The sequence below is a fragment of the Balaenoptera borealis genome (genome assembly GCF_965194805.1).
Source record: "Balaenoptera borealis genome assembly, chromosome: 3".
NCBI lineage: Eukaryota > Metazoa > Chordata > Mammalia > Artiodactyla > Balaenopteridae > Balaenoptera > Balaenoptera borealis.
This window is the reverse complement of record NC_138866.1, coordinates 150,046,945-150,059,041: the sequence shown is the minus strand read 5'-3', so window position 1 is coordinate 150,059,041 and position 12,097 is coordinate 150,046,945. Positions and strand designations below refer to the sequence as shown.

Genomic DNA, 12,097 nt, shown 5'->3' with positions numbered 1-12,097 from the left:
GGGACACACAAATGCCTGATGGAAAATATGTGTCTTCAAGTTCACATGCACAGGATCTGAGATTTTTGCTCCTCTTAAAAAGAAAAAACAAACAAACAAACAAAAAAACCCAGGCAGTCCTTTGTTCCCTATATTTAAAGAACTCCATTTAAGCAATACTTGGATATAAGACACATGAGCTTTAGCCAAATATATACAGTAGAAAATCCCTCATGAACTGACTCCCATAAACCAAGGCCAAATTACAGGTGTCTTACAGTACAGGTTTTCATAGGGCAACAATGTGACCAACAATCAACAGGGACATATGCCACATTACCTGATCAACCTTCATAACCTTCTTAGCCTTCATATTTATGTAATAATCTCCCCACAAGGTTTTCAAAAGAACTTCCTTTTTGATGCCAGTTTTTTGACTGTAGATTTCGGCAAAGTGTTCAATTCTGAAAGAAAAGCAAGTGTTCACGTTATTAATAACAACATAAATAAGTATGAGTACAGCTAACACTTGAGTGTTTCTGTGCCAGGTACTGTTCAACGTGCTTTAAATGTCATTTCAACTATCTTACAAGGTAGGTACTAATTATCTCCCCCATTTTACGGAAAAGGATAATGAAGCACGAGATATCACACAGGTAACAAGTGAAGCTGGGATTCAAACCCAAGCAGTCTCGCTCCAGAGCCCAGCTTCCTGTCCAACTTTCCCTAAATTCATGTGAATCAGAGTTCATGCCATACCTCCCTTTTTTAATTCTGCATGTGTAAAACAAGAGGAATAATGGCCAAGGAAATGCAGGCTCCAGCTGCCATTGCAGCCACGCCAACAATAAACTTTTTTTCAGCCCTTCACTGCTATAGGTACCTATTGCTCACAAAGAAAACAAACTCTAGAACCAGAACATAGAGAACCAGAACCTAAAAAGCCTAAAGGCTTTTTAGCATCCGGGATTAAACAGGAAACAGATAGATACACACTTAATTAACTCTCTCCAGCCCTTAGAGAAGCCAGTTAGCACCAGGTCTGCTCTACTGCACACCCCAGCCACATGAGAGCGGTCACCTGACAAATAATGATGCTGTATATTACAGCATCTGCAGTGTCTGGGTAAAGGGCCTAGGAAAAATACCTTTTCTGCAGGGAACAGTATGTTCCTACATAATCTAAGCTTTGAGTCCAACTCTCAAAGTACCAGCAACTTAAAAGGCGCCTGCTATATTCTCCAATGCAGAAGGAATCCAAAGTTAACAGATTCTAGACAATTCTTTACCTGTCAGTCAACAACTGTGGAATCTAGGGGTTAACTACAACCAAGTCCAATTAGCTGATATTCTCTTACGATAATAGAAGCCTGGTGGGAGCAATAAAAAGCTGCAGGAGTGGAAGTTAATAATTATGGTTGGAACCAGAAATATGAAGAGCATCAGGCAGCAGCTTAGAAGCAAAAATAGATGCTACAGAAACTGCTAAAGCTAAATACCCAATGCCCCCTCTCACTGAGGGCCAAGGGAGAGAAAAACACCCATCAGGAATCAAAATTCATATCATACAGTTATAAGCTACTAACATCCTGAAAGAGATGGCCTCAAAGGTCCATCATTTCCGAAGTAATTCACTATGGTAAGCTTTATTTCCCATTTGATCCAACAGTTATTTATTTAGTAGAGGTTTTTTTCACTTTTCCAAAACTTTAGTTTCTATGATTATTTTATTTATACTTATCATATAAAAATTTATATATAAATTGTATATATAACATGTATATAATATATAATTTATACATAATTTATTTATATATGTTAGTATCACTATATTATTAATTCATAATCTTTTTCGTCTTTTTGGAGGGAACCCATCTTCTCTTTACCAATTTTTACCTTACTCCATAGACATAGCTTTCCTACTCTGGAGGGCTGAAAGGAGCACTCTTGATCTCTCTCCCACTTCAATGGCTACTCCACAAGCAAAAAGAAGGCCAATGGCCAACACTTATTGGGCAGAGTTCCTATGCCTCAAAACGGAAGCAAGCTCTGTCTTGCTCCCTACTCCAGGGATCAGTAAAAAGAGCCAAGCTTCCTCCTTGACTTCCTGGAGTTAAGTACACCTAGAGCAAGGCACAGAACCTTCTTTCCAGAGGCAAGTCAGCAGACCCTTATCTCACCCTGGGCTTTCCATCTCTCAACACCTGATCCTGCCAGACAGGCTGCAATCCTCCATGCAGATTCACAGAACCATTACAGGACCTACAGGAGGGAGACAATGGGAGGCAACTACTGTGGCCTGAGGTCCCAAGCTCATTCTCCAGCCTAACTCTACCAGGGAGCCCTGTTCTTTACAGTGATGATCGCTGGGTCCTCAATAAATAGAGCCAACACTTTGATCATCATATTGGCAACTTGGGTCCATTCTTAGATGGTTAGCGCTGGAGATAATGACTGAGTGATTTGTATAAGCTTTCAACATAGTTTATATTCCTTGAACTTGAATTGTTTGTTTGCCTGACATAGGATCAATTTTTATATATCCTTCATTGACACTTAAAACAAATCCTGACTTTAATTATAATACTATTCATATGGTTTGTTTCTATTTGATGTTAAACTGTGATATGATGCAATCCCCCCAAACCACATGCCTGTGGATTTCTACTTATACTTCTATTTTTGCCTCATGAACTTTGCTGTTATGATCATTAATCTCTTTACTACAGAAATGTGCCAATTATCCACATAAAAGTGATCCTTATGCCAGATTTGCCATAAATTCTGCTCTGCTTATCATTAAGATCGCCAAACCTACTTTCTTTTTATTCACACTTGATTGACATTGAGCCAAAGCTTTGGTGTTTACCCTCTGTCCCTTATCCTTTATGTTTATTTTATTTAGCAAACCTCTGGAAATTTCCTTCTTATAAAAGACAGTATCTCCTCAACAGGGGATTCAAACATTTACTGTCATAACTGTTCTGATTAGGTAGATTTCTATTCATGCTTCTAGGATTTTTTTGTTGTTGTTGTTGATTTGGGCTACCCAGACTGTTACGTTTTTTTTTATCCTTTACAACAATGTGTCAGATATATGTCTTGTTTTTAACTCAAAAAGTGGTAAACAAAGATTTTCACAAACACTGAAACATACTATAAAATCATAAATTATAGTAAGAAATTGGCCATTTGCAAAAGTCCTCAACAAAATACTAGCAAACAGAATCCAACAGCACATTAAAAGGATCATACACCATGATCAAGTGGGGTTTATTCCAGGAATGCAAGGATTCTTCAATATACGCAAATCAATCAACGTGATACACCATATTAACAAATTGAAGGGGAAAAATCATATGTTCATCTCAATAGATGCTGAGAAAGCTTTTGACAAAATTCAACACCCATTTATGATAAAACCCCTGCAGAAAGTAGGCATAGAGGGAACTTTCCTCAACATAATAAAGGCCATATATGACAAACCTACAGCCAACATTGTCCTCAATGGTAAAAAACTGAAACCATTTCCACTAAGATCAGGAACAAGACAAGGTAGCCCACTCTCACCACTATTATTCAACATAGTTTTGGAAGTTTTAGCCACAGCAATCAGAGAAGAAAAAGAAATAAAAGGTATCCAAATCGGAAAAGAAGAAGTAAAGCTGTCACTGTTTGCAGATGACATGATACTATACATAGAGAATCCTAAAGATGCTACCAGAAAACCACTAGAGCTAATCAATGAATTTGGTAAAGTAGCAGGATACAAAATTAATGCACAGAAAACTCTGGCATTCCTATACACTAATGATGAGAAATCTGAAAGTGAAATTAAGAAAACACTCCCATTTACCATTGCAACAATAAGAATAAAATATCTAGGAATAAACCTACCTAAGGAGACAAAAGACCTGTATGCAGAAAATTATAAGACACTGATGAAAGAAATTAAAGATGATACAAATAGATGGAGAGATATACCATGTTCTTGGATTGGAAGAATCAACATTGTGAAAATGACTCTACTACACAAAGCAATCTACAGATTCAATGCAATCCCTATCAAACTACCACTGGCATTTTTCACAGAACTAGAACAAAAAATTTCACAATTTGTATGGAAACACCAAAGACCCCGAATAGCCAAAGCAATCTTGAGAACGAAAAATGGAGCTGGAGGAATCAGGCACCCGGACTTCAGACTATACTACAAAGCTACAGTAATCAAGACAGTATGGTACTGGCACAAAAACAGAAATATAGATCAATGGAACAGGATAGAAAGCCCAGAGATAAACCCACGCACATATGGTCACCTTATCTTTGATAAGGAGGCAAGAATATACAGTGGAGAAAAGACAGCCTCTTCAATAAGTGGTGCTGGGAAAAGTGGACAGGTAGGTACATGTAAAAGTACGATATTAGAACACTCCCTAACACCATACACAAAAATAAACTCAAAATGGATTAAAGACCTAAATGTAAGGCCAGACACTATCAAACTCTTAGAGGAAAACATAGGCAGAACACTCTATGACATAAATCACAGCAAGATCCTTTTTGACCCACCTCCTAGAGAAATGGAAATAAAAACAAAAATAAACAAATGGGACCTAATGAAACTTAAAGGCTTTTGCAAAGCAAAGGAAACCATAAACAAGACAAAAAGACAACCCTCAGAATGGGAGAAAATATTTGCAAATGAAGCAACTGACAAAGGATTAATCTCCAAGATTTACAAGCAGCTCATGCAGCTCAATAACAAAAAAACAAACAACCAAATCCAAAAATGGGCAGAAGACCTAAATAGACATTTCTCCAAAGAAGATATACAGATTGCCAACAAACACATGAAAGAATGCTCAACATCGTTAATCATTAGAGAAATGCAAATCGAAACTACAATGAGATATCATCTCACACCGGTCAGAATGGCCATCATCAAAAAATCTAGAAACAATAAATGATGGAGAGGGTGTGGAGAAAAGGGAACACTCTTGCACTGTTGGTGGGAATGTAAATTGATACAGCCACTATGGAGAACAGTATGGACGTTCCTTAAAAAACTAAAAATAGAATTACCATACGACCCAGCAATCCCACTACTGGGCATATACCCTGAGAAAACCATAATTCAAAAAGAGTCATGTACCACAATGTTCATTGCAGCTCTATTTACAATAGCCAGGACATGGAAGCAACCTAAGTGTCCATCAACAGATGAATGGATAAAGAAGATGTGGCACATATATACAACGGAATATTACTCAGCCATAAAAAGAAACGAAATTGAGTTATTTGTAGTGAGGTGGATGGACCTAGAGTCTGTCATACAGAGTGAAGTAAGTCAGAAAGAGAAAAACAAATACCATATGCTAACACATATATATGGAATCTAAGAAAAAAATAAAATAAAAGGCCATGAAGAACCTAGGGGTAAGATGGGAATAAAGACACAGACCTACTAGAGAATGGACTTGAGGATATGGGGAGGGGGAAGGGTAAGCTGGAACAAAGTAAGAGAGTGGCATGGACATATATACACTACCAAACGTAAAACAGATAGCTAGTGGGAAGCAGCCGCATAGCACAGGGAGATCAGCTCAGTGGTTTGTGACCACCGAGAGGGGTGGGATAGGGAGGGTGGGAGGGAGGGAGACGCAAGAGGGAAGAGATATGGGAACATATGTGTATGTATAACTGATTCACTTTGTTATAAAGCAGAAACTAACACACCATTGTAAAGCAATTATACTCCAATAAAGATGTTAAAAAAAATCATAAATTATAGTAAGAAATTGGCCATTTGCTTAGACCACTGTCTTCAAACCCTTTTCTAGTCCATCATTTATCTACACATACATACACATACAGACACATAAATCTTTGAAAATCTTGTTTTTCATCCTTTACATTCGTTTCAATCCCTCAGTTACCACAAAAGTTGCTTATAAACATCAAACCTTTCTTCATTATTGCTTAGTGCTTTTATTCCTGTATCTGTCATTAGTTATAATTTTAAAACACTGACAGTTTCTAGCACAACTTCTCCATTCTTGAATTCTATTTTAATTCATTTCCTCTACCGAATAACTTCAAACAAGATTCTCAGAAAAGATTTGCAGAACATGTTTTCTAAGACCACTGACCTATCAGTCTTTTGCCCTGAATGACGGCTTGGCCAAGTATGAAACTTCTGGGCCACATATTCTTTTGTGTCCAAGGTACCCAATGGATTAATGTTAATTGCAGGATTCTAAGACACTACTGCACAAAGACAAACAAAACTGTAAGGAAGGGCTTTTCATCGTCTTTTCTTTCCTGCCCCTGTTTTATAGGACTGGGGCCTCAGCTCTATTTATCTTAATCGGGAACTAGATTGTTGCTGCCACCCACACAAGTCAATGTGTTTCTGCTTTTTCAGAGCAGATTCTCCTAGAGTAACAACTATTAGCAGGACAGATTTAAGCCACACAGCCACTAGTCACACTTCTTAATCCTGTCCCACTATGTAAGAGTTTATAGAACCATCTGCTAAATTCTGAAATGTACTCATTTCCCACTTTTGGTGACAACTTTCCCTATTGAAGTTGCCAACTTTCCCCATTCACTGATGTGTTAGAGGAAAATTGGAAGGAAATGGGTCTCCAGTGCTTTCATTTCCACCAACCCTTTTCCATAAATTAACATGTCAACTAGTTGAGAACAGGCACTAGTAGATCTATAAAGATGACTTTGTCTAATACAGGGGAATTCATTTATTGACTGAAAGTACGTAAAAATGTCCAAAGTTGTGAGAAGTTACCCTCATTCTATTCATTCAAGTCTCTCCCCATTCCTTCTTCCACAATAAACTTTCCCTAATTTATGAGATTTAGACTAAAATTCACATAAAACATTCAATTATTTATGAAAATCATTACAAGAAAAGGGCAAGCCCCTTACCTTGTGGCTCACTAGCAAAATTTACAAATTAAGAAATCAATAGGTCTGACCCTGTTATATGACTGAATGAATCATTGTACGTTTTAGCTCAAAGAAATTCTTAGAAATTATCTTAGACCTATATTCTTATTTTTCAGATGAGGAAACAAGGCCCAGAAAGATGACAATGGTAAGTCATCAACTACATATGAAAAGTACAAATTTTCAAGTTTGTAATTTCCATTTTCACTATATATCCATTATCTGAATTTATTTGTCTGGTATGACCTTTATAGGCACCAAATAAACCAAGGTATCTAGAGTTTATTACAAACTAGCACAGAAAAATTATGGTATTATAATTTATTATGCTGCCCAAGGCAAAATGTGTTCAGTCAAAAGGAAGTTGAAGGGCAAGTTCCTGTAAAAAGGAAGACAAGGAACAGCCAAGGGTGGTTTCACCTGGTGTATTATTTCTGGTTCTATTATCCCTGCAAATTATATGTAAGGTTAAGCCTACAACTAAAGTAAATTTCATTATATCCCCACAACTGTTTACCCAAGCCGAAGACATTTTTCTCAAAATAAAAATCCGCTGAATTTTCTGATTTCACGGGTCAGTAATGGTTGTGGTTAGAAATGTAATCAATTACCTAGCACATTCAAAACTGATATCACTACTACTTGGCCTGAGTGTGTACATACCCAGAAGGGGCAATTAGAAAAAACAAGGTCCCTATATTCCATAGTGAAGATCCCATAGAAGCACTATGGTAAAAAAGCATGAACTTCAGTGCCAGGCAGACTTTAAACTTAACAACAGCTATGCCACTCAGTGGCTAAGTGATGTTTAACAAATCAATCAACGTCTTTGAACCTTAAATAATAAATATTAATACCTATTTAAAAGGATTGTTCTGGGACTTCCCTGGTGGCGCAGTGGTTAAGAATCCACCTGCCAATGCAGGGGACACAGGTCCAGGAAGATCCCCCATGCCGCAGAGCAGAGCAACTAAACCTGCGTGCCACAACTACTGAGCCTGAGCTCTACAGCCGGTGAGCCACAACTACTGAGCCCACATGCCACAACTACTGAAGCCTGTGCACCTAGAGCCTGTGCTCCGCAACTAGAGGAGCCAACGCAACAAGAAGCCTGCACACCCCATCAAAGAGTAGCTCCTGCTCGCCGCAACTAGAGAAAGCCCACGCACAGCAATGAACACCCAATGCAGCCAAAAATAATTAATTAAAAAAAAATTGGAAAAAAATAAAATAAAAGGAGTGTTCTAAGAATTCAATGGAATAATTTAAGTAAAGTGACTAGCTCAATGCCTACCATATGTACACCCTCAATAAAGTTAGTTTCTTTCCACAGTAACTTCTGCTAGTGTAAATAATAAAAGTTGATAATGTATTTGCTCATATATGCATAATAACCTCCAGATGATACACAAGAAACTGCCAGGACAAACTAGTTTTCTGTGGAGAAATGAACTAAAAAGCTAAGGGATAGGGTGGGAGACTTTTCATTGTATGCATTTTTGTACCTTCTGAATTTTGAATTTATTCAAAGAATAAGGTTTAAAAAGTTAATTGTATAAAACATCTACAAAGAGATGCAAAACTGGTTGAATATTCAAAAATCAATGTAATCTACTATATTAATAGTTAAAGATCAAAAATCATAGGATTATATTAATCGATACAGAAAAAGCATTTGAAAAAATCTGACACCAATTCATAGTAATAACTCAGAAAAAAAGGAGTGCAGGGGAACTTCCTTACCTTGACAAAGAACATTTAGAAACAACTTAGAGCTAACATTATACCTCTTGGTGAAAGATGGGGAACAAGGCAAGTATGTCTACTTTCCCCACTTATTCAAACAGTGCTATAAGTTCTTGCCAGTGCAACAAGGCAAGAAAAGAAAGGAAAATGGCACAGGACAGGAAGAAATAAAAGTCCTTATTTGCAGATGACATGACTACCTTGTACAAAATCCCAAGGCATCTGCAAAAAACTCTTAGAACTTATGAACAGGTTTAGCAAGGTGACAGTATACAAGATCGACACACAAAAATCAAGTAATTATATTTCAATACAGTAGAAATGAATATGTGAACACCAAAATAAAAAATACAATACCATTATAATTTCTAGAAAAAAAGAAAAATTAGGTGCAAGCCTAATATAATATATACAGGACTTAAATGCTGAAAACCACAAAATGCTGATTAAAGAAATCAAAGAAAATCTACACAAATGGAGAAACATACAGCCTCCATGGATTAGATGATTCAACATAGTAAAGGCATCAATTCTCCTTAAATTAATATACAAGTTTACCATGAATTTTCCACCAAAATCCTAGCAAAATTTTTTTTGCAGATATAGGCAAAGATTATTATAAAATGTATATGGAAAGGCACAGATCCTTGAACAGCTAAACCCATTTTGAAAAAGAAGAATGTGATGGAAATAATCCACCCAGTTTCAAAACTTATTATACACTTAGAGTAATCAGGGCTATGTGGTATTGGTGGAAAGACAGACACACAGATCAATGAAATAGAATATAATACTCAGAAATAGACCCACATAAATATGTCTAACTGATTGGGACAAAGGTACAAAAACTATTCAATAGAGGAGGTATAGGCTTTTCAATAAATGGTGTCAAAGTAACTGGGACACCCACAGCCCCCAAAATGAACCTCGACCCAAGTTTCACATCTTATACAAAAACTTAACTCAAAATGAATCACAGACTTAAATGTAAAAAGGAAAACTATAAAACTTCCAGAAAAAACATGAGAGAAAACATTCAGGATCTAGGGCTAGGCAGACTTCTTCTTTTTTTTTTTTTTTTTAAAGGGATTTTTTTTTTTTTTTTAAAGCACTTTTCTTTTTTATAGCTATTTTATTTATTTTATTTTATTTTTGGCTGTGTTGGGTCTTTGGTTCATGCGAGGGCTTTCTCTAGTTGAGGCAAGTGGGGGCCACTCTTCATCGCGGTGCGGGGACCGCTCTTCATCGCGGTGCGCGGGCCTTTCACTATCGCGGCCCCTCCCGTCGCGGGGCACAGGCCAGACGCGCAGGCTCAGTAGTTGTGGCTCACGGGCCCAGCTGCTCCGTGGCATGTGGGATCTTCCCAGACCAGGGCTCGAACCCGTGTCCCCTGCATTAGCAGGCAGTAGGCAGACTTCTTAACGCCAAAAGTGTAATTCATAAAAGGAAAAATCGATAAACTGGACTTCCACTCAAATTAAAAACTTTGCTCTGTGAAAGACACTTATTAAGGTGAAAAGCGAAACTCTACACTGGAAGAAAATATTTATCAAACACATATGAGACAAAGGACTAATATCCAGAATATATAAAAAATTCTCAAAGCTCAAAAGTAAAAAATAAATAAATAAAAAATAAAATTAGAAAATGGGCAAAGGACTATACAATGAAGCAGGTAGTCAAGAAAATGAAAAGGCAACCTATTGAATAACAGAAAGTATTTGCAAATTATATATCTGATAAGGGGTTAATATCCAAAATATACCAAATACTCATACAACTCAATAGCAAAACACCCAAACAATTCAATTGAAAAAAAGGACAGAGGATATGAACAGACATTTTTCCAAAGAAGACCTACAGATAGCCAACAGGTATATGAAAAGATGCTCAATATCACTAAATGTTGATCATCACTATCAGGAAAATGCAAGTCAAACGACAATGAGCTATCACCTTACACCTGTTAGAATGGCTATTATCAAAAAAGGTAAGAAATAAGTATTGGTGAGGATGTGGACAAAAGGAAACCCTTTGTGCACTGTTGGTAGGAAGGCAAATTGGTACAACCACTATGGAAAATATTATGGAGGTTCCTCAAAAAATTAAAAATACAACTACCATTTGATGCAGCAAGTCCACTTCTGGGTACTTATGCAAAAAAACCCCAAAACACTTGAAAAGATATATGCACAACACCTTCACTGCAGCATTATTTACAACAGCCAAGGTATGGAAACAGCCTAAGTGTCCACTGATACATGAACGGATAAAGATGATGCAGTATATATACACAAAACGGAATACTATTCAACCATAGAAAAGAATGCAAACTTCCCATTTCCAACAACATGGATGGACTTCGAGGGCATTAGGCTAAATGAGATATGTCAGACAGAGAAAGACAAGGACAAATACTGCATGATCTCACTTACATGTACGATCTTTAAAAAACAAAACCAAATAAACAAGCAGCTTACAGATACAGAGAATAGATTGGTGGTTGCGAGAGGCAGGGAGTAGAGGATTGGCAAAGTGGTTGAATGGGATCAAAAGGTACAAATTTCCAGTTATAAAATAAATCAGTCATGGGATGTAATGTATAGCATGGTATAGTTAATAACACTGTATTGTATAACTGACATTTCTTAAGAGTCAATCTTAAAAATCCTCATCACACACACACACAAATTTTGTAAATATATATAGTGAGATAGAAACTAACTAGGTTTACTGTAGTGATCATTTCACAATATACAAATATTGATCATTATGTTGTACACTTGAAACCAATATAATATGTCAATTATACATGAACAAAAACAAAATGGGCAAAGGACATGAAAAGACATTTCACACAAGAGGATATGCAGATGACAAATCAGCTCATGAAAAGATGTTCAATATCACAAGCTGTTAGGAAAATGCGAATTAAAACCATAATAACATATCAGTACACACCTATCAGAATGGCTAAAAAAAAGAAAAAAGAAAAAAAAATAGTGACAATACCAAATGAGGGTGAAGATGTGGAGAAACTGGATCACCATACATTGCTTGTGGGAATAAAAAATGGTACATCAGTTTGACAGTTTCTTTAAAAACTAAACACACAACTACACTATGACTCAGCAAATGCATTTCTAGGCATTCATCCCAAGGAAATGAAAACTTATGTTCACATGAAAACCTACAGATGAATGCTTACAGCAGCTTTACTAATAGTAGCCCAAAACGAGAAAAAACCCAGATGTCCTTCAATGGGTAAATACTCAAACAAACTGTGGTACAACCATACATGGAATAGTACTAAGCAATAAAAAGGAACCAACCAGTGATGCACGCAACAACTTAGATAAGTCTCTAGAGAATTATTCTGAAAATCAAATCCAGAAAAGGTTAC

General features: G+C 36.7%; 1 protein-coding gene and 1 long non-coding RNA gene across 5 annotated transcripts in view; one reads left to right on the top strand and one right to left on the bottom strand.

The window, feature by feature from the left end:
• Window positions 1–12,097, bottom strand: part of EFL1 (elongation factor like GTPase 1) — a 138,768-nt gene that overhangs the window by 108,988 nt on the left and 17,683 nt on the right. For all 4 annotated transcript variants that reach the window (XR_014243483.1, XM_082388484.1, XM_082388486.1 and 1 more), the window contains one exon: window positions 320–443. Coding sequence is in view for 3 of the 4 variants with exons in the window: in XM_082388484.1 (XP_082244610.1) it covers window positions 320–443 (124 nt within the window). In the remaining variant the exon portion in view is untranslated. The remainder of the gene's footprint in view (window positions 1–319; window positions 444–12,097) is intronic.
• On the top strand, window positions 450–11,790 carry LOC309627047. Its single transcript, XR_014243513.1, has 2 exons — window positions 450–9,747; window positions 10,104–11,790. It is a non-coding gene; the product is annotated as an uncharacterized lncRNA (long non-coding RNA).